At 33.8% G+C, this 22,287-nt stretch overlaps 3 protein-coding genes across 8 annotated transcripts; 2 read left to right on the top strand and 1 right to left on the bottom strand.

The window, feature by feature from the left end:
* Window positions 1-1,070: 1,070 nt before the first annotated feature.
* On the top strand, window positions 1,071-6,811 carry LOC107475791 (disease resistance protein RPV1). 2 transcript variants are annotated; one of them, XM_052257438.1, is made up of 7 exons: window positions 1,071-1,721; window positions 1,894-2,980; window positions 3,081-3,386; window positions 3,486-5,264; window positions 5,551-5,613; window positions 5,803-6,252; window positions 6,382-6,811. In XM_052257438.1, the coding sequence occupies exons 1-4, from the start codon at window positions 1,231-1,233 to the stop codon at window positions 5,130-5,132; spliced, it is 3,531 nt and encodes a 1,176-aa protein (XP_052113398.1). In that variant the 5' UTR covers window positions 1,071-1,230; the 3' UTR covers window positions 5,133-5,264; window positions 5,551-5,613; window positions 5,803-6,252; window positions 6,382-6,811. The 2 variants fall into 2 exon arrangements, with proteins under 2 accessions (XP_052113398.1, XP_052113397.1); XM_052257437.1 differs by having other exon boundaries at window positions 5,803-6,708.
* An 85-nt stretch (window positions 6,812-6,896) lies between these two features.
* LOC107475792 (CLP protease regulatory subunit CLPX2, mitochondrial) lies at window positions 6,897-11,496 on the bottom strand. 5 transcript variants are annotated; one of them, XM_052257439.1, is made up of 13 exons: window positions 10,750-11,496; window positions 9,800-9,929; window positions 9,596-9,675; window positions 9,454-9,504; window positions 9,249-9,323; window positions 9,094-9,171; window positions 8,581-8,637; window positions 8,297-8,367; window positions 8,113-8,212; window positions 7,882-7,988; window positions 7,607-7,646; window positions 7,334-7,456; window positions 6,897-7,238 (listed from the first exon to the last, which is right to left on the bottom strand). In XM_052257439.1, the coding sequence occupies exons 1-13, from the start codon at window positions 11,356-11,358 to the stop codon at window positions 7,083-7,085; spliced, it is 1,677 nt and encodes a 558-aa protein (XP_052113399.1). In that variant the 5' UTR covers window positions 11,359-11,496; the 3' UTR covers window positions 6,897-7,082. The 5 variants fall into 5 exon arrangements, with proteins under 5 accessions (XP_052113399.1, XP_015950951.1, XP_015950952.1 ...); XM_016095465.3 differs by having other exon boundaries at window positions 7,607-7,669; window positions 7,884-7,988; window positions 10,750-11,495; XM_016095466.3 differs by lacking the exon at window positions 9,094-9,171 and having other exon boundaries at window positions 7,607-7,669; window positions 7,884-7,988.
* Window positions 11,497-11,761: 265 nt separating this feature from the next.
* On the top strand, window positions 11,762-14,048 carry LOC107475794 (transcription initiation factor TFIID subunit 11-like). The gene is made up of 5 exons (XM_016095469.3): window positions 11,762-12,002; window positions 12,165-12,558; window positions 12,643-12,730; window positions 13,099-13,198; window positions 13,349-14,048. The coding sequence occupies exons 2-5, from the start codon at window positions 12,170-12,172 to the stop codon at window positions 13,474-13,476; spliced, it is 705 nt and encodes a 234-aa protein (XP_015950955.1). The 5' UTR covers window positions 11,762-12,002; window positions 12,165-12,169; the 3' UTR covers window positions 13,477-14,048.
* Window positions 14,049-22,287: the final 8,239 nt, after the last annotated feature.

The following is a 22,287-nucleotide window of genomic DNA, read 5'->3' on the forward strand; positions in this document are numbered from 1 at the left end:
ATAAAAAAGGTATTTATTTTACTAACTTCTTTGTGCAGGTATTGCATGCAGAGGTACTTCTGACGGATATCACAAGCTATAGCTTCACTAGTATTATTTGGAGATGATTCGTCCCACTAAGAGCTAGGTTGTTTACTTGGTTTGCACTGCTTGGTAGGGTGAATACAAGGGAAAGATGGTGGAGATTAGGTGTTATTAGCCAGAATGATAACATGTGTGTTTTATGTCATAAATCTGTTGAAACAGCTTTTCACTTGTTCATTAGTTGTGAGCTCACTTGGCAGGTGTGGTGTGCTTGGTTGTTCGCTTTTAGAAGGATATGAACTATTCCAGGTACATTCAAACAACACTATGAAAGTTGGACGAATATATCAACAAAAAAGATGAATCGAAAGTGGTGGTTGGTTGATTTTTTTGCGATTGTCTGAATAATTTGACTAAAAAAAATAGAATCTTCAAAAATCAAAGTTTAAGTGTGGTCGATATTATTAACAGATTCTTTACAAATGACAACGAGTGAATTGGTGAAAATGTTTATGAATTATTATTTTTAGCGTTGAATTTTTAGGTTTTTTTGAATTTTTTTCATTAAAAAAAAAAGAAAACACCTTGAAACATTGTGCTAAAGTCCCAAACGCGTTTGGTCAACATGAAGGGTGAACAAAATGAAATTTCAACACGGTTGTTATTATTATAGGATCCCGCTAGGGAGATAATGGATGACTATTGAGTTATGAAATTGAAATGAACATCCCTATACTATTTAGAATAACCATCCGAGTACAAGGGATAATAAATATTTTCTCGAAAAATTAGTTTAATTTTTGGATTCACCAAGGATCGAACTCTTGACCTTTCGGATCTAGCGCTTTAATACCATGTCATGATATCACTTATCCCAAAAATTTCAGCTGATGGAAAAATGTAACACTAATTATTATATCTCTAATACTCCATAAACCTCTATTGTACACATTGTATAAATATTTTATTGGCTCCTCATATTTTCTCTATTATTGTATGACATAACACTAATAATTGAGAGTGTTAACAAAAGAATAATAGTGCACATAGGGTCTTCTAATTGAGAAAGGAGGAGGCACCAGCCAAGAAACAACCAGGAAGATTCATATGTATCTATGTATGTACTTTGACACTCTACTCATAGTCACTCAAAACATCACTGTGTTGAAGATCTCACCACTGTCTACACTCTCTTCCTAATTTTCAATGACTTCTTCTTCTTCTTTATTGGATGCTCCCAGAATCAAACATGATGTCTTCATCAGCTTCAGAGGAGAAGACATCCGCACTTCTTTTCTTAGCCATTTGAGGAAAGAGTTGCATCGTAACCATATAGATTTCTTCGTGGACGACGAGAAACTGCACCCTGGAGATGACATTTCATCCACGCTTATCCAAGCCATTGAAGAGTCTTCTATTTCCTTAGTCATCTTTTCGGAAAACTATGCTTCTTCAACTTGGTGCTTGAATGAACTTGTGAAAGTAATTCAATGCATGAAGCAAGATCAAAGGATTGTGATACCTGTTTTCTACAACGTTGTTCCCTCTGATGTGCGGCATCAGAATAATTCCTTTAAGGAGGCTTTTGATAAACACCAACAAAGATTGAAGGGAAGTATGATGAAGGTGCAAAGTTGGAGATTTGCTTTAAAGGAAGCTTCTAGTTTATCTGGATTTCACTATCCATCGAAATATCAGTAAGTTATTCTTTTTACTACTTAATCCACTACTCTAGTACTTAACTATATTGCCATATGCATATGCATACCTGCTAAGCTTTTTAATTTTTTATTTTGTCATTGTTATGCTTGACTTCTTTCCAATTATACTTGTAATGTGTAATATTTTCTTATATTTTTTATACAACAGGGATGAATCTAAATTCATTGAAGAAATTGTGAATGATATTTCAGAGAAATTGTCATATATTTTCTCAATAGAATCCAAAGGTCTTGTTGGAATTGATGATAGTTTTACATGTATTGAATCATTATTGGAAATTGAATCGAGCGAGGTCCGAATCATAGGAATTTGGGGGATGGGAGGAATAGGTAAAACTACTATTGCTGAATTCTTGTTTGACAAATATTCTTCTCATTATGAAGGCAGTTGTATGTTGAAAAATGTAAGAGAAGAATCACAAAAGTTTGGTGTGCCTTTTTTATGTGAGAAACTTATTTCTGAGTTATTAGCCGGAGAAAGCCTTGTTTTGAAAGGATCATCCAGAGCAAGATCCGCTTTTATCCAGAGAAAGTTGAGTCGAAAAAAAGTTTTCATAGTGCTTGATGATATGGATACATTAGAACAGTTTGAACATCTTGCTACACAATGGTTGGGACCAGGTAGTAGGATCATTGTAACTACCAGAGACAAGCATGTCCTTGGAAAAGTTCATGGAATATATGAGCTCCAGGGCTTGAGTTTTGAAAATTCCCTCAAGCTTTTTTGCTTGAATGCTTTTGACAAACCCTGTCCTGAAGCTGGATATGAAGAGGTTTCTAAAATGGCAGTCAATTATGCAAAAGGCGTTCCATTGGCTTTAAAAGTTTTGGGTTCTTATTTATATTCTAAAACTGTAGAAGAATGGGAGAGTGCTTTGGGAAAACTCAAGATTTATCCTAATCTAGACATTTTTAACGTCTTAAAATTGAGTTATGATGGGCTAGATGAGTTAGAGCGGGAGATATTCCTCGACATTGTATTTTTTTTCAAAGGAGAAGATAAGGATGTTGTTGTACCATTTCTAGAATCCTGTGGTTTCTTTCCTGCTATTGGCATAGGCAACCTTTCACGTAAAGCTCTTATAACGATTTCAAAGGATAGTACAATAGAAATGCATGATTTGATAGAGCAAATGGGTCGAGAAATAGTTCGTCAAGAATCAATTAAAGACCCTGGAAGACGTAGCCGCTTAAGTAACCATGAGGATGTCTACAATGTACTGAACAATAATAAGGTAAGAAAACTACATATTTAATTACTTTCCTTGATTGCATGTGTTAATGCAGGAAATGCGACTAACATGATAACATGTTTGGCCATTGGATTGTTTGCAGGGAACAGACTCAGTTGAAGGCATTATGTTGGACTTGTCTCAAATTAAAAGAGATCTACATTTAGATGCCGACACTTTTAAAAGGATGCCTAATATAAGGTTTCTTAAATTTTATGATTCATGGAGGCAAAAAGAATCAGCAAATGTGCACGTTTCTTCAACTTTTGATTCATTTCCAAAGGAACTAAGATACTTGGAGTGGAGTGGCTGCCCTGTGAAGTCTCTTCCGCCAAATTTTTGTGCTGAGAAGCTTGTTAAGCTTTCTATGCCAGATAGCCAAGTTTCTAAACTTTGGGATGGAGTTCAGGTATAGATATCTACATGTATAAGAGCATCTTTTAGCCTTCTTCTCTTAATTGAAAATTAAGTATGTTAACATGTGATGATGGTCCCCTTATTGTTATAGGATCTTGTAAATTTAAAGAAGATTAACCTTAGGGGATGCAAGCAGCTAGTGGAGCTTCCAGATTTTACTCATGCATCAAACCTTGAAGAAATATACCTCATTGAATGCGTAAGGTTGTTTGAACTTCATCCATCCATTTTATCCATCCACAAGCTCGAAACTTTAAGTGTTTGGGGTTGCAAAGCACTAAAGAGTCTTAAAAGCAATATCCATTTAAAATCTCTTAAAAAACTCGATGTTCGTTACTGCTCAAGCTTGAAGGAATTTTCATTGTCATCAGAGAAATTAAGAAGTTTGGATTTCAGAGGGACAGGAATTGATAAGTTGTACTCATCAGTTAGCCATCTAACGAAACTTGTAGAGTTTGATCCGAGTAATGTGAGACTTGAAACTCTTCCAAACGAAGTGTGTCTCTTGGTATCCCTTGAGGTACTAAATCTTGAAGGCTGCAAACAGTTGATTGAACTCCCTCAAAGTATGAAAGTCTTATCGCGGTTACAAGAACTCAACTTAGAGGATTGCTTCAGCCTTCAATCCTTACCGGAACTTCCACCATCTCTTATACATTTATCTGCCACAAACTGCAGATCGCTGGAGAAATTGTTCAATATAAAGACAGTATTCAGCTTAAATCTAAAATCCATCTCTTTTGAAAACTGCGAGAGGCTTGATGAGCATTCATTCTTAGAATATGTGCATCTTACAATGATGGGAGTAGCAATTAGAGATATATTGGCTGACATGCTGCAATACAAAATTGAACCTGATGCTGATGATGACGATATTACGTTCTTCCCTGAATCCAACAGTCAGGTTTTTTATCCCGGAAGCAAGGTTCCACCATGGTTCATATATCAGACAAGAGAGGCTTCAGTAACTATTGACCTTCCTGCAGATCAACCATTGAACCAGCTAGTTGGTTTCATTCTCTGTTGTGTTGTTTATCATATTCCTTCCCATATAGAGTCTCCCACCACTAGTCGTGCTTTTTCTTCAAAACGGCCTCCCAGAATCCGTTGTCAATACGGTGATTTTGGGTATAGCAAACAGTTTGCTAGAACGAGTCGATGGAACTCAGATCATGTTTGCATATGGTTTCGACATGATGCTCATAATCGTCATTGGCATGGCAACAATGCCACATTTAAATTCAAAGCGGAAACTCTATCTCCATTCAAACATGAAACTCTACGTGAAGATTATACGCCATGGAGAAGACGTATCCCATATGAATGGAGGGTCATAGAGGAATGGGAGGTCATAGGGTGCGGGGTTTACCCAATATATGCCGCAGACATCCTTGATGTCTTTCAAAAAGTGGATCCTCAGTTCCAGTTTTTTAGAGATAAAGGCAGTTTGGAAGGGGAATTTGGGATTGGGAGGACTTCTCAATCGGTTTACACTCTCGACGAAGTCAAGACAAGGATGATTCACAAGATGGAAGCAGACCAAAAAAGGTTCTCATCGGTTTCCAGGATTTGTCAAATTTCTAATAACAGGACCAGGATGTCACTGGTTTCCTCAAAACCACAAGAAGTATCTCAAAGTTTGAATGAAGAAGAAAACCAAGTCGATCAGAGAAACAGTTCTCCATTACCTAGGCGTTTGGTTAGGAAGATGTTTAAGTGCTTGTTTGGGTGTTGTTAAGTTGATATCTTTTTTCAATAAAAAAATTACTTTTATTTTTTCATAAAATTTTAAAAAAAAATATAACTCGAAAAAAGATATTTTCTTAAAAACTCATTCAAATAAGCACTAAACATTTTCGAAAATAGTAAGGTGAGAATGTATTCCATGCTTCACTGCTTCTTACTTAAACCGAAAAATTATTTCCACGAATTAGAAAAATGTCGAAGATACAACAAGGTGATCCAATGTTTACATTTAGATCATAAAAGAATGACATTAATCAAGATTCAAACTGCACTATTGGATCACCTTAGTGTATGATGTACCAAAGTGGTGGTATATCATAACTTCGTCCATAAATAAATAAATTTATCCTAAATAATTGAAGCAATTTTTAATGTGAGCAAGTCTAACAGGGAGTTTAATACTTGGACAGAGTAAATTACTTCTTTGATCAGTGGAAGCTTAATTAGTTTTTGGTTTGAGGAATGCTGCCAAGGTAATCTCATATTTCCATCCTCATTCTCTTTCGTTGTCTTATTCATGTCTTAATATATATTGGTCTGTAATTATGATTTATGAATGAATTTTCCATCCTTCCAAGGAATGATCACTGTCAGAACAACTTGTATATGAGAATGTCATACTGACTAATGTGCTAATGTGGTTAAGGTTAATCTTGGTGCAGAAATCACTTCCTTGATAGGTGAAGGCCGGGAGATTACTACGTCGGTCCTCTTCTATTGCATGTTGTGATAAAAGGCTTGGAATATTCACGCTGCTTTAGATTTTAATATTGGAGTATCTAAGGGAAAAGTCCTTCCCATGGTTGTTGCTTGTTGGCAATGAAGTGATTTATGCTTTTTAACTTAATTCATACTTGTTTAAGAAATTAAGGTAATCTTATTAATCTTTTATCAGAATTGTGTCTATTCAATTAGTTTTGATGTTTATTAATTACTTAAGTCGATGTACATCTGATTTTTAAACTGTTGGATGGTGTTATATCTGAATGGAGAGGCAGCTCTTATTCTGCAGATGCCCTTTTGAACTGTGACTCTCAGCATGTTATTCATCTTATCCATTGAAGATTGAACATTGAAAGTGATACATAGAAAGTAGTAACACTAAGGAAAATGTAAGTGATAAAGCCACTAACACTTGTCCATAAGTATACATTCTTGGCTTTCATGTATCTAGTTGATATTTCTTACTACGGTCATGAAGTAGATGTTGATTCACCTAATCCAATTAAGTTTCATTAAAGGGAGTTCTTGTTCTCCTGGATTTGATTTTATGTTTGCTTCCCCGGAGACAATTCAGCTTGCCTCCATGAAGTGACATCATGATTGGTTATTTGCAAAACAAGAAGTTTGTTCAGTTGAGATAGGTATTAGCTTGTAGCCTCTTCTTTAATGGATAGGGAAATGCTTCGAAAAATGGTGTGAAAATCGTTGGAACTCAGAGCATCTATGTTCACCAACCCGTGGATAGTTGGTGCTAGTAATGTTAATACTTAAATAGTCAATTTATTAAGTTTTGTAGCACTAGGTGAGATTGCCTAAAATTTGTAAGTCCATTCTGAATCTTTAAATAGTTCTGCTGCCTATAACTTTTCTTGATCCATCAAGAGCAAGTAATACTCCGTGAAGGACTCCTATCCTATTGCATATTTTCCCCATCTTCAGCTGTACACAACAGTGTTTGATATATAACTACTTGTTTAATCCAACCAAGAATATATGATGTGTTGTGACTAATGAGAACCCTATTATAGAGAGATTGAATTTAACATTATACCATGCTCATTAGCTGTACAGAACAATATTATTCATATTTGCTCTTAGTTATTTTTTCCCCTCCTTTTTATTTGAGGGTGGGGAGGTATATACCATAAGGATAATAACAAGAAAAAGATGCAATAAAGAAAAACAAAAGGATGGTAAGGAAGATTCTGACAAGTATTATCTATGTACAAACATATGCTGATGTTTGATCCTCCAACGCTCCATCATCAACACTGTACAGGATTTTTGCGCCACAACCAGGGCCATCCAATGAACCGACGGCCTCTTCGTCAACCAGCACTGCTTTTACATTGTCAACATCCACCTTGTTTGGAATCTGAGGATAAGGCAATCAAAATTCAGAAAAGACACATTTATATTAAAAAAAATGAAAACAGAATAAAATCTGACACTAAAATATATAGAATGTACCTCGAACATTGCTTCAGTAAGAATATTTTCTAACAAGGCTCTTAAACCACGGGCACCAGTGTTCTTTGCCATGGCTTTCTTAGCAATCAATCTCAGAGCAGTATCAGTGAAATGTAAATTGACCTGAAATATTGGATCAGAAATGACATAAGTCACTGAAAAGAGGTTACCATGCCAACAATATTGAACAACCCAATGAGGTATGTTGGAGAAGAATTTAAGCACAATAAGAATCGGGATAAAACATGAATGGGAAAAAGACTAACAGCTTACATTGTTCATTTCGAACATCTTTCTGTATTGTTTAACAAGGGCATTTTTAGGTTCAACAAGGACCTGTGTTTCATAAAAAGTTTTGTGAGAAGCAGTGGAATTCACAAAGCCGATAGAGGGCTACGTGTATTCACATATTTTATAAGAATCAACGATGAAGTATTTGCCTCATATTTTAAGGGCTACTAGATGTATTCACATTCGTATTTAAATATAATGAAAAAATGGACTCCAAAGCAGAAATTGGACATGCATTTGCCATAGACATTCTAGATACCTGAAAAAGTTGTTCCTCGTTCAAAGCAGACAAACCAGATAGAATTGGGAAACGCCCCACAAATTCAGGAATGAGGCCATATGCAATCAAATCACCACTTTCTACCTGAAAGCCCAAATATTACTGCATTATCTACATAAATTTATGCTAGTACTCAGCGAAGTAACAAACACAAAAAATGAAAAAAAAATGCATGGCCAAAATACAATATTTAAGTATAAGATCTCACCTTCTCAAGAAGTGACGATGTGACTAGAGCATCAGTGAATCCAGAAGTCCGCATGTTTGCACAAACTGGTGCTCCAAACCCAATGGATGAGTTTTGCTGCCTGGAAAGGGGAACGACTTCAACTGAAATTCCCAATCACAATCTACAGGGATGCATGCGACATAGTAGCAGAATATGGCCTCACCTTTCAGAGATAGTTTTCTCCAAATTAACAAATGCCCCTCCACATATAAAAAGAATATTCTTTGTATCAATCTGCCAAACATCATGCAAGGTTATCGGATACACGAGAAAACAGAAAGTCTGCGATTTCAAACTCTTCAATTCTATATTAATTTTCTTTTGAAACAAACTCTCTTATCTTCTCATGACAAGAATATCCTCAATTCTAAATTTCAACCATTAGTGGTACTTTCTCTTATCTATGTCAATAATTAATAAATGTAAATTCTGTTTGTGCGAACACACCAGAATGTTATCACCAGCATGATGCTTGCTAGCTCCTTTATCAGGTACACTCACTACCTGAAAGGAAAAGATAGAAAATACAAGAATATAATATATAAATAGAAGATCACAAGCATACTTCAAAGTTTTAAAATCATTAAATTATATGGATGCAAGTCTATTTTATTTTCTAAATACTTCCCCTGCAGTCGACTAATGCTTATGCAAATGTGTACAATGGTTTCATCCAATTGCTAATCATTTTCTAGGGCTACCTAGATCTGATGCAATGTTACTCCAAACAATGTTTCTTTATTGACAATGTAAAACACAATGACATGAAATCATATGCAATCTGCAGGTTGTCTACAACGATTCAACAAACTTTTATATTGATTGCCAACTGCCAAATTTCTGGGTTGGGACTTGGGTCTGCTATGTAAAGATTTATAAAAAAGCACAGGATAGACAAAATGGAAGAAATAAAGTAGTTATCAAAAGCCAAAAGGGAGTCTTAATATAAAATTTACCCACAGTGCTTTCCAGCATTTTTAGCAAGGCCTGCTGCACACCCTCTCCAGATACATCTCTTCCAATATTTCTACTCTCAGCCTGACAAACTAGCCAAAATCAATATTTTATGCAATTACAGAAAAATATTAAATCAAAATTTTATAGAAGTAGGAAACCTTCTTAGTGATCTTATCAACTTCATCAACATAGACAATTCCCCGCTGAGCTAATTCCACATCAAAATCCGCTTCCTAAAAAGAGTCCATCAAGAAAAGTTTCAGAAAAGTTGAAAAATCTGTATCTACCACTAAGACTGTGAATGAAAAAGACAATAATCTATATAGAGCAAACAGTAGGTGAATAGAGAGTTCAAGGACATACCTCAAGAAGCCTATATAATATTGATTCAACATCTTCTCCCACATAACCCGCCTGAAAAAGAAAAACTGCATTTATCAGTAAAACAGAGTCCATAAAACAAATGATACAGAACACATACACAAGAAGATATTGTGGGACCTGCCTGAGTCAGTGTTGTTGCATCTGCTATGGCAAATGGTACGTTCACAGCACGTGCCAGTGTTTTCGCAAGCAACGTCTTGCCTACAATTCCCAGCAAAAGTGGCAACTGAGTCTCACTACAATCCATTATTACAAATTACAGAGAAACACACACTCTCTTTCTATTCTGGAAGGGTAATGATGTAGTGAAATAGCAATGTGATACCTGAGCCTGTTGGACCAATAAGCATGACATTGCTTTTCTCTGGTTCAACCACATCATCTCCATCTTCTGATTGGTTGAGGGAAGCAAGATGAATCCTGCTGTAGTGGTTGTAAACAGCCACCGAAAGAACCTTTGAGTTGAGAATAAAAACTACATTAATATATATCAGGGTAAAAAGGGGGAAAAAAAAAGAAAAATAACCAAGAAGAGAATTCATGAACCTATATATTACACAATTATGTCGATTTACTTAATACAGACAACTATTCCAATGATTACCCTATACATGACGATAACTCCCATATAATAAATAAAACAATGGATGGAGTTGAAAATCTTATCGTTTATTTCAAAACATTAGTGTCATGCAGAGAGAATCTAAGACATAAGAATTTCATAAATATATGCAATCATGAATATAGTACATATTCCAAAGCAAAATTCAAGCATTTATGCATCATAGGCAGGCAATGAATAAAGTGAAGCTACATTGCCAAAAACAGGTTGCTGCAAATAAATGGCAATACAAATGCAGCTTATGAGTGGTTTGATAAAAGCAAATCATGGGGTAAGTGTATTTCAGCACACACTACTCCGGCAAACATTTTCCAGAAAATTTTCTTGCTATGAAGCATTTTCCTAATGACTAATCACTACACTCGAACTAGTATTATCCCTACTACCAGTATATGAAAGAATAGCTTCATATCAAAAACTAAATAAATTAAACAAAAATACTATTTGTACACTAAAATTAGCCACTAAAATCAGCTACCAATGTATTTGTGTATAAATACATGTGTGGTTTAATTTATTTTCAATATGTATTTGTATTTCAACATGTATTTTATACTAGTAGCTGACTTTGATGGATTTTGGTGTACATGTAGCATTACCCTTAATTAAATTTGAAATCAAATAAAATGAAATGAAAAGCTGAAGGTTGCAACCTTTTTCGCTTTCTCCTGGCCAACAACATAGCGATTGAGTGCTTCAAATATCTGCTTCGGCGTTGGCAAATCACTCTTCTTCTTCGCCGAATCGTGAGAAGAAGAAGCAGCTAGAGCACGATGATGATTACAATCATGATCATGAACCGGAGGTCTCAGAGGAGCGTTAACCCGACCGATTTCGAAGAACTCCCCGTGGAGAGGTGAGAGCTTGACGGGCCTGAAATAGAAGGCGGTCCTGCAAGACGGGCAAAGGTTGAGGGCCTGGTATAGGCCCGGGGGTGCCGCATGGGCCGAGATGGAGAGTGGTCTGTTGGAGAAGACAACTGTGATAGGCTTTGAGCAGCGCGGGCAGTTCGCCTCAGTTCTTATGTGGTCGTAACGGTCATCGTTTCCGGACCACCACCTCCTTCCTCCTCCTCCTCCTCCTCCTCCCTCTGATTTGTGCCGTACACAGCAGAACTTGGGGGCTCTGTGATCGAGGGTTTTGTAACCGCCACTAACAGAATTCCAAGAGTGACGGTGAAGTGATAGGAGGCGAGGAATCAGTCTCATCGTGATGGTTGTTGTTCCATTGTTGTTGATGATCCTTCCGGCTATTGAAAACATGGATTCAGTTTGTGAAATTTTTCTTCTCTTCCTTTTCCTTTTTCATAACATGGCTTCCTTAATTTTAGTGCTTGCAAAAATAGTTCGGGAAGAGAGCAGCTGAGCTGAGTAGTGAAGATAAGCGGAAATAGATAACTAATTATGAAAAAATAATCATTTTACTAATAATATTAACATGTTTTATATTGTTAATTAATAAAAACATGGAAACTATATTTGTAATATATATATTCTTTTCATGTTATCTCCAGTTCAAGCCAAAATATTTGTTGTTGGCCAGTAAATTATTATATTACATACATAAAAGATATTTAAACACTTAGGTTTGATAAATAAGCTGATTATTCAGCTAATTTAAAGTTGGTTATCTTTATAAATTAATATTTAACGTTTAATTTTTTTTTTTTGACTTGCAGTAGAGGGCTTAAAGCCCAAAAGGAAAGGAAAAACCAGAGACCCCCTAAGGCTCAGGGCCCTAACAAGCTTGAAAACCCAGACAAGCTTGACTCCCTCTTCTCTTCCCTTCCATCATATCTCAACCGCCACATCACCACATCTTCCATTTTCCCGCCACATTTGGTTGTCTTTCCCGCACCCAAGCAACACAAGTGCCGCCTGCAACACTCAGTTTCGATTTGTCTGAGGTGATGCTTATGCACACAATTTTCTTTTCCAGTTAATTTAGTTAGTTTGCAAAATGAAAGGAAAAATCAGTATTCTTTGACCAGTTATAATTATTTGTATGAACTTTGAATTTGGGAATGTTATTGGCTGATGAAGAAATTTATGTGTTGATTGATATATAGAAAGAATGAAGCAATCAAAGGATCCGTTTGAAGCAGCGTTCGAGGAGCAAGAGGATTCTCCGCCTGAATCCCCAGCTGACGCCTCCGCGGACGCGCGGCAAAACCCTAATTCTTCAATTGCCGCTCATAGTTCCCAATCCCAACCTCAAGACCAGCTCCAGCTCCCTCATGACGACAATGCCAAAAAGGGTCCTTCACAATTCACCCCTGGCAGTGGCAGTGGCAGTGCTAATGCCAGTGCCAGTGGTTCCTTCACTGCCACCGCTGGAGGCGGTGGTGCTGGCACTGGGATGAAGAGCAAGGAAGAGGAAGAGGAAGAGGAGGAGGAGAACATGGACGTTGAGCTCGGAAAGTTCCCTTCGAGCGGCGATCCTGATAAGATGGCCAAGATGCAGTATGTTATTGGTTATATTTTGTTGATCTTGCTTTTATTTACCATCTATTTGTTTTGGGTTAATTATTTTTTTTATGCTTTTAGGGCTATATTGTCACAATTCACTGAGGAACAGATGAGTAGATATGAGTCATTCCGTAGGGCTGGATTTCAGAAATCTAACATGAAAAGAGTATGGTTCTTCAACTTCTATGTGCCATCTCCCAAATTGATTTACTAAAAATATCATGTTTAAACTAGTGTGCTATCCAATAATTTAAATTGTTCTATTGGGTGTATTAGTTTGGTTGGGTTCTTTTTTCCCAATACTTGGACACTTGAAACCTTATTTGCATTTTCTCCTTGGTTAATCTTCAAGATTGGTTTTTATTACATATTACCTTGGTTCTGAATTATTGATACTTATGGGCTTCTGCATTTGTATAGTAGTTTACAAATTGCTATTTTTGCATTGTAATTTGCACTGTAGTTTATATTATAGTAAGATGAGATTGTTTACAAGTTGCCTCTTCTTTCTTCTCTTTGATGATATTCAAACAGTTATTAGCAAGCATCACTGGGACACAGAAAATTTCCGTGCCAATGACGATCGTAGTATCGGGGATCGCAAAAATGTTTGTTGGTGAAGTTGTTGAAACAGGTATGGGAAGTTTATCATTTATAGCTTACAAGCATGAGATGGTTCATGCACGATGTTTTTAAGGTCAAAATCTCGCAGTTCTAGGTCCTAAGAAGGCCAATATTCTGATTCCAAAAGTTCCCGTTGATAAAAACTACTACTTTTTTGCAGCTAGAATAGTGATGCAAGAGAGGAAGGAATCAGGACCAATTCGTCCATGTCACTTGAGAGAAGCATATAGACGATTAAAGCTTGAAGGAAAAATATTTAAAAGACCAATGTCGAGGCTCTTCCGGTAAATGTATGAATTGTGAATGTAGTGGATGATGTCACTGGTTTGCAGCAGTGTCTTGTAGGTAGATTTGGTACTCGCTACTCAGTACCTTCATGGCCTCATTCGTGCATCCTGATATTTGTTACTGTTTGTAGGTAAATTTGGAATATTTTCCCATTCCTTTATCAAATATTAAATTTGTGAACACAATAATTATAGGCCTCAACGTCTGTTCTATCTATGTTGAGGTTGAAATGCATATCTGTGCTGCAATGACAGATGCTGTATATTGCATTGCAAAGCTTACTGTGTTAAATAGATAGCTAGCTTGAATAACTTGGGAGAAGGAGAACTAGAAGAGGATTTGAGCTTGGTTGCAAGAGATCTCAGTTAACTATTAGGGTCAAACTAATGTATAGTCTAGGATTTTGCTCCTGTAAAGTAAAAGTTTGTCCAAGCTATTTTAATCCCTATTAATGCTAAAGTTGAATAATTAAATTTTGGGTAGTAAGTATATTTATATGCCCCTGGAGTTGAATGATGTAATGTCTTACTCCCCAAATTTGGGTTGAGTTATCTATGAACCATCTAAAAGAAATTCTGGATGTTGGTATTAGCTTTTGGTTGCTTTCTAAGGCATATGTTCCCCTTTCACCTCAACTACCGGTGACTATGTTTCAAAGAATTTTGTGCTCCTTATTGAAATAAAAGCTTCCTTATCGAAAGAAAAGCCTGTTCTGCCAAACAAATGCCTTCTCGAACTGATAGTCTGACTATTGGTTCTAATATATTGTCCATTTTAGGTTATCTTTGAGATTGAATCTAAACAACTATTTTAGATAAAATGAATAAAATAAAGGAAAACTTGTTTTTCGTGTCTTTTTTAATAAAAAATACTATGTGTATATATATATATGTTTGTTTTATTAATAGATGACAAACTAAAATATAACAAGTTTAATTAAATTATTTATAATAGAAGAAAGAAACATATCTATATCTTAATATTTTTGGTATAGAAGTCACTAATAATCTTTTTTAATTTGTGGTTGGTTAATCACTATCTATTGTAAACAACTTTGCTTATAAATTTTGTTCGTGTTTGTTCACTTAGGTTTGCTTCACCTAAATGTTGATCTTGCATATATATTTTGTTCAGTTTTTTTTTCCTTTTTTTTTTGGGTCAATACAACACACACAACACACACCCTACTCACACACACATCTTATACTCTCTTTTTCACCAAGAGAGATTCAAACTCATGTGGCAATTTTAGGAGGCAAATGTGATTGCCATTAGGATAATTATTGTATATCAAAATATACGTCCGTGCTAATTTTAACACAAGATGTTAATTCGGATCATTATTTTTATTGATTAAAACATGCATGCTATTTTAACATAAAGTTCTATGCACAATATAGTCCTGCTTCAATTCTTCAGGTTGGTGGAGATCAGTTCTCACTCCCCCTCTACTATAAATCTTGCCAAATTACCAATTCAACAAGTTTTAAAATTTTCAACTTTTATTTTTTAAATAGAACATTTTTTTATTGGCAATTTTGTCTCAAAAACTAAATCCAAACATTTCCCCTACCTCTAACTAAAATAAATAAATTAAAAGAACGGGTAAAGTATTAAATTAGTCTCCTACATTTGGGCGTAATCCTGTTTTGGTTCATAAAGTTTAAAGTGTCCTATTTGAATCTAAAAAAGTTTCCTTTAGTTTCAATGTAGTCCCACCATAAGGTCAAAGTTAAATAATTAACGAAATGTCCTATATAACAGCAAAGTCGATAATCTAGAGAAGAGTACAAGCTCCAGATATATAAAATCAGCTGTGGATGCATCAATACATTTATTTATCATTCTTTTTAGTTCTATAGAAAATATTTCATTTAAATTGTAAGAAAAATGATAAATAAATGTATTGATGCATCCACGGTTGATTTTGTGTCTCTGGAGCTTGTATTTATTCTCTAAATTATCGATCTTGTTTTTGTACTGCTGTCATGTAGGACATTTCGTTAATTATTTAACTTTGATCTCGCATTTTGTTTACACGGTTATGGACTTGTAAAAAACCATATCAAAGATATTAATTTAGATACTCCATAACTAATGGGTAAAGTCTAAATTTTAAATCTAATTGCAGAATTATATTATTATTTTTTTTTTTTTACAATTGACAACCACACTTTTAAAAATATTTTATAATAGTAGCATCTATGATTTTTATATTATTTGAATTACATTAGAATTGTTATAATAGGATTGAAATTAATTTAGACAACTTATATAATATTAATCTATCTATTATAACCTTGTTAACATTTCATTATATATTTTCTTAGCTTAACAAAGAATTTATCCAAAAAGTATCACCAAAGGCATCTGTTGATAAGTTTATTATTTTGCCACAAATGTAACTATTTTATTATTGTGTTATAATAAATAATTTATGAATAACAATAATGCAAATATTATTTTTAAAAAATACATTTAAAAATTCAACTGGATGCATGTATTTACCGACTACGGTTAATTAATTAAAATGAACAATAAAAAAAAAGACAAACTTAAAAATAAATTCCACATAAATAATAGTGTATTATTTCTCTTAAACATAATTGCTTTATACATAGTTATTCTCCCTGCTATACACGCATTATTATTTATATAACATTTATTAATTAATAAAAATGTTTTAGTTATTATATTTACCTTAATTATACACAGTTGTCTCTAAACAATATTATATGAGACTTGTTACATATACAAATTTTTTTTGGCATATAAGTCTATATAAGTTGACTTAAATTCAACAACAAAAAAATCCTCAATTTAGAAAGCGTGTAAACACGCGCTTTCTCAACTTTAAATAGTACAAAATGAGAAACAGTTCTTCTTCAACGTATTCCACGTTCTTTCTCCTCCTCCTCCTCCTCCTCCTCCTCCACCACCTCCTCATTCTTCTTTGCATTTCTCCTCCTTTTTCTTCACATTCCTTCTTCTTTTTCTTTACGTGTTTCATCCTCATCTTGGTTCTTTTTATTGTTGTTATTGTTGCTGCAATTTTTTTCTCCTCTTTCTATTGATTTTACAACATTACGTATGTTTTTCCTTCTTTGTTTGATTTTTTCTCCCAAGAAGCATTATAAGGAAACGAAATAAGAAGATGAGAAAGAAGAAGCAGTAGAAGATGAGGAAGAGGAAGAAGAAGAGTTTTGAATTATGCAGAACTTATTAGAATAAAAATACACCCAAAATTCTTAAAATACACACAAATATCTTTCTGTTACACCAAAATATCTTCCTGTTACATCCAAATTTGCTGCAAATACAGAAAAATATTTCCTCTAATGCTACATTTTTTCTTCTTTTTCTTATTTCTTTCTTTCTTTTAGTTAAATGAATGTAAGTTCATCATCTTCCAAGTAATTTTGTAGCATTATGGTTCTCAGTAAGGCGATACCGTGAAAACACGTCTCTCTCGTGAAACCTAAAGTTCCGGCTCTATCGTAACAACTCACTTGCTACGTCTCTCGGCTACTTCCGTATCACGTCTCTGACATAACTCTATCTTGATATCTTCCGTTGGTATTAATGCCGCTCCTTATACTATTCTCTATGACTATTATTCCTAGTTTTATTATCTTAATCTAAGCTTTGTAGAACTTGTGATTATACAACTTTAAATACAAACAGGAATCAGAGAATAGAAAATTAACAAGAAGCAGATAGCACATAGCAGAAAGAATGAACAGTAAGCAATCACAATCAAATGCGCAAATAATTATGATGCATGCCTGTTCCTATCGCAGGCCATGAGCTCATGTGTTAGTTGTCTACCTGCAACCTGATGTTACTCGGGACGAACCCCAAATATAGTCTCTTTACCGTGTCAGTTAGGCACAATTATTATCATGGGCAAACCCATGTCAATTAGGATATCTTGGCATCACGGTAAGAGACAGGCTATCAATTAGGCTAACATTTCCGCATTAGCAATCTCAGGCTATCAATTAGGCGGACACTTTCGCATTAGCAATTTGGCACAAGTCTCATTTAACATACATTATGCTATCAGTTAGGCGGACATTCCCGCATTAGCAACCTTAGGCTATTGATACATGGGAATTTATCGTTGATCTACATTTTCACAAAATAGAATTCCAAAGTTGAAAGTATAGTCTAAACCAACAATTAATTCCCAAATCAAATATTTTAAATTCAAATTATAATAACCGAGATCAAGAGTAAATCAACCTCGGGTCGTTCTCTCTAGGAATGCGAATGAAATGTTACTTCTTTCGGTTGTGAAGAGGGCAAAAAAGGGGATTTTGAAATCAAAGAACAAAAGATTAAAAGAACTTGAGAAATAAAAGAACTAAGGAATGCTCAAAATTGTAATTAATGCATCTCTCTCTCCCCCTCTCTCTTCTTATCTTCCCCTCCTCTCTCTCTCTCCCCTACCCCTCTTTCTCTCCCTCTCTTTTCTTTTGAGAGCGAGAGAGAGAGAGAGAAGGGGGAGCAAGGGAGAGGGGAGAAAAAGGAAAGAGAGGGAGAGAGAGTGAGAGGAAAAGGGAAGAGAGAGAGAGAGGAGGGGAAGAAAGAGAAGGAGAGAGAGGGGGGAAGAAAGAGGGGGAGAGAGAGAAGGGAGGGAGAGGAGAGAGAGAAAGAAAAGGGAGAGAGAGAAAAAGGAGGGAGAGAGAGAGAGAGGAAGAGAGAAGGAAGGAGAGAGGAAGGAAGAGAGAGAGAGAGAGAGAGAGAGAGAGAGAGAGAAAGGAGAAAGGAAGAAAGGGAAAAGAGAAAGAGAGAAGGAAGAGAGGAGGGGGAGAAAGAGGAGAGAAAGAGGAAGGGGAGAGAGAGAGTGAAGGGAGAGAGACAGAAAGAGTATGTAAGAACTAATTTTAGAGTTTAAATAAAACTAGTTTTAATTTGGTTTAAAACTAAACTGAACCATAAAAAGTGGTTTTAAGTAAATTGGTTTTCATAAAAACTATGGTTTCAATTCAGTTTTTTATTTAAAAAATTGGTTTATTTAAAACAGTTTCAATTCAGTTCAGTGAAACCAGTTTTTTTGCACACCCCTAGTTACAACTGTTCTAGCAGAAATAGAAATTAGAATGGCAGAAATAGAACAAGGAGAAATAATAGGATTGCTTTCTTTGAATTTGAAGAAGAAGAAGAGAAAGAGAGTTGCTGGTTCTCACCCAGCAAGGATGCTTCAAAGATTCAGAATGATGAGGAATGCAGTCTATTTTCTTGCTGCAGATAGCTCCTTCCTTCTTCCTCAGCTTCATTTCGTTCTTTTCTCTGTTCTTTCATCCGTTTGTGTGTGTTTTAATTTTGAAGAGGATGAAGAGCATTGGGTTCATTAGATAGAAGAAGAGGAGGTGGGATGAGGTGGTGCAAAGACTTCGTTGGTTTCTTCTCAATAAGACACATAAGGATGAGCATTTAATGGAAGAAGTAACCAAGAAGTGGAACTGGGGTTGGAGTTCCTTCTCAGGTTCGGTCATAAGAGGAAGAAGGAGTAAGAAAATTAAGGCTAATCATAGTTAAGTTCTCTTGATGATGGGATTTTGATTCTAGTTCGGCTAAACCAAAAAAAAGAAAACGGTTTAATGCGTATTGGTTCATAGTTAACTAAACTTAATGATATATTTATATTGTTCTTTAATTAATTCTAATGAATAATTAAAGATATATTATTTTGTGATGTTTGATAGAAAAATGTAGTGAAAGAAAAAAGAAAATCATGACTTTATAATGGAGGAGAAACTGGTTTGATTATGAAAGGGTGGAGTTTGTTTGGTACGATTTTCAGCTTAGGACATGCTTTTATTTCTCACGGTATATCTATTCTTTTCAATTATTAAGTCTAAATCCGTCTTATTATTTTATAATGAAGTAATTCTCAAATATTTATCGAATTTTCTCATCATAGAATTTCTAAGAATAATCCTGTAGAAAATTAGAGTGTTATATCTTGACTTTTGGAAGTGTAAGAATACAGAAAGGATAACGTGTAATTATTGTGAATATAGTAGAATTTTTGTGAGAGTTTAATCCATAATTTTTATCTGATTTTAGAGTTCTCTACGTTAATTATTGGTGCAAATTACTATTTATGCAGTAGAGTCCGTATAGTACTATTCACGTATATTGTATAGTACTATTTAGGATAGATTTTTTTGGTGGCTAAAGTTATAATGGCTAAGAGTGGCTAAATTTTGACTGACTAATGAATACATAACATGTGGAGAATTGGGTAAAAGTTGTTAGTTAGAGTGATAGGCCTTATTGTTAGTGAGTAGCAGGACAAAAGAGTAAATAAATTGACCAAAATGATGTGTATATCATGTGGGCTTTTTTTTAAGGAAAAAAATCTATTAGTATTTTTTAAGTGGATAATTCCAAAACTTTGATAGTTATTTTAGTGTAAAAATCTATTATAATGTTAGATCAATAAAAAGTTATGAACTATTAATAATGAGAGTAATTTAAAAAAAATGAGAACTAAATTATATAATATTCATGTGAGCTTTTACTATTAATATATTTGTGGCATGAATTATATGAGAGTATAAATTTATAAAGTGTTAAAATTTTATAAAAAAATATTTTTATTTTAAATAAAAATAACTATTAAACAATATTATTGATATTATCATAGTTATTATTATTTTTGTTCTTATTATTATTATTATTATTATTATTATTATTATTATTATTATTAAAAGAGAAATAATAATTTTACTAATGCTATGCCCTAATATTTTTAGAATCATTGTATAAATCTAGTTAGATTTTTATAATGTGATATTAAAAGGTTATATATAGATTACTTTTTTTCAAAAACAACATTTATGGTTTAAATTTATATGTTTGTAGATATGTAATTTTATTTGAATTCCAGTCAAATACAAAATGTGAATTTCAGTTTTTATTAATTTTTATTCTATTTTTATCTTTTATTGTAACATGTAGGAGACAATAGTGGCTTCGGCCATCCAAAAATTTTAAAAAACTATGTCTACATATGGGATATATGTCTAAGAAAATAAAAAATATTATGTAATTTAGTAGTTTTATATGTATTAATTTTTAATTATGTAATGGGTTTATATCTTAATTATTTAGTTCTCTAATATTTTTTACTTAATCAATTTAATATTATACACTCAAGTTTTTGTACTTATCAAATTAGTTTTTATATATTTATCTCTATATCTATTTTTAAGAAAAATTATTTGTTCTTTTAATAACAACATATTTAACATTTATATTATTATATAAAATATTAGTAATGACTTACAGAATTATGTTCTGGTAATTATATTGTATATCTTAGGTGTTATTTTCTTGTAAAAAAATACTCAAATTTTCGTTTAATTTTACATTCTTAAAAAAAAAAGTTTACCTAACTTTTTTTTATCTTAACTTATTTAATTCCAACTATCATTTTATTTTGATATTCGTATCTTATATTTAATAACAGTAAAGTAATTAATAATTTATGATTTTTTTCAAGTAATTTTAATTAATAATTTTTGTAACTAAATACACTATAAATTTTTGGTCCATTATAATTTTATAATATATTATTGATATTGTTGTCTCTTTTAGGTAATTGTTGTATCAAAGATGATATTACAAAAAATAATTTATAAGATTTTTTTTATATTTGGATGAAACCAATTCAATAACTATATATTATTCCTAAATTGCTTTTATGTAATGAAAAAATCTAAAAAAGAAGTTAAAAAATTTGTATATAATTTGATCCCTCCATATTAAAAATTTTAGATTCGTCCCTGATAATCTAAATACAAAAATATTTTATACACTGTTATGATTAAATAATTTTTTGTCGTAATTTTACATGAATATCTTAAGAAAATACGAGTGAGTCTTTTTGTTTTATATTTGTACGTTTTATGTTTGTCAATGCCCATTTCTTCTTTAGTTTTAAAACTTATATCATAGAATTAACAAATAATATGTATAATAATGGATATACAAATTAAAAAACAAAAAATTTTTAGTTAAATAAAAATTAACAAATTAATATCTTAAAAAAGCATAAATATTGATAAAAACTAACAAATTTACTTCACAAATCGTGGTGATTTTGCAGATTTTATATTTGTTTTTTTTAAATTTTATACAAGGATTCCGTTTTATATAAATATTGAGAGAGAAAAAAATTAACAGTAAATTCAGTTTTAAGATAATTGGTGTTACGGTGGGTAACCGGAGATAAATAGGATGGATGGCATTGGGTGGTCCAAATATATGAAGGAGGAGGGCTCCGGATGGATCTGCAACTCGGGAGACTCCGTCCGACTTGTTCGCGTGAATGGATGGGGGTGGTACCTGCAAAGACACTCTGATGCCTAAGTTAGCAAGGGTGTGAGTAGGTCTATAGAGTATTGGACTTAGAGATACCTGAGGGGTGTCAGTGTATTTATAGTGGTGAGCCAATAACCACCGTTGGAGTAGTGCCGTATCTTTAGGGTGTTAACTGCCCCATTATCTTGGGGAGGTTAAGATATGGCTTTATGAAGCGGTTAGAGAGATTTTAGGGGCGGTTACTCATTTGAATGAGTGTTTATCTGCCAGCTAATCTCATGTTCGACTTCTTTAGAGCAAGTCGTGGCTGATACCGACTTCTTACTTGAAGGTCGGTACTTAGCTAGGCTTAATCCTTTAGATTAGGCCTTTTATTTGGACCTGGGCCTTTGACATTGGGCCAGGGTATGAACAGTGCCCCTACTTGAGCCCAAAGTCTTTTTAGAGCTTGGGTTCAAGTATTTAACTCGGGTT

The sequence above is a fragment of the Arachis duranensis genome, chromosome 2 (genome assembly GCF_000817695.3).
Source record: "Arachis duranensis cultivar V14167 chromosome 2, aradu.V14167.gnm2.J7QH, whole genome shotgun sequence".
Lineage (NCBI taxonomy): Eukaryota > Viridiplantae > Streptophyta > Magnoliopsida > Fabales > Fabaceae > Arachis > Arachis duranensis.

What these genes read in the sequence shown, in the direction of transcription:
- LOC107475791 (XM_052257438.1), top strand. Translation starts at nt 1,231, where the DNA reads ATGACTTCTTCTTCTTCTTTATTGGATGCTCCCAGAATCAAACATGAT. An exon ending in CACTATCCATCGAAATATCA is followed by an intron (nt 1,722 to 1,893) that starts GTAAGTTATTCT and finishes TTTATACAACAG; the next exon opens with GGATGAATCTAAATTCATTG. An exon ending in ATGTACTGAACAATAATAAG is followed by an intron (nt 2,981 to 3,080) that starts GTAAGAAAACTA and finishes GATTGTTTGCAG; the next exon opens with GGAACAGACTCAGTTGAAGG.
- LOC107475792 (XM_016095465.3), bottom strand. Translation starts at nt 11,358, where the DNA reads ATGTTTTCAATAGCCGGAAGGATCATCAACAACAATGGAACAACAACC. An exon ending in ATGCAACAACACTGACTCAG is followed by an intron (nt 9,505 to 9,595) that starts GCAGGTCCCACA and finishes TTTCTTTTTCAG; the next exon opens with GCGGGTTATGTGGGAGAAGA. An exon ending in CATCGTCACTTCTTGAGAAG is followed by an intron (nt 7,989 to 8,112) that starts GTGAGATCTTAT and finishes TTGGGCTTTCAG; the next exon opens with GTAGAAAGTGGTGATTTGAT.
- LOC107475794 (XM_016095469.3), top strand. Translation starts at nt 12,170, where the DNA reads ATGAAGCAATCAAAGGATCCGTTTGAAGCAGCGTTCGAGGAGCAAGAG. An exon ending in GATAAGATGGCCAAGATGCA is followed by an intron (nt 12,559 to 12,642) that starts GTATGTTATTGG and finishes TTATGCTTTTAG; the next exon opens with GGCTATATTGTCACAATTCA. An exon ending in TGGTGAAGTTGTTGAAACAG is followed by an intron (nt 13,199 to 13,348) that starts GTATGGGAAGTT and finishes ACTTTTTTGCAG; the next exon opens with CTAGAATAGTGATGCAAGAG.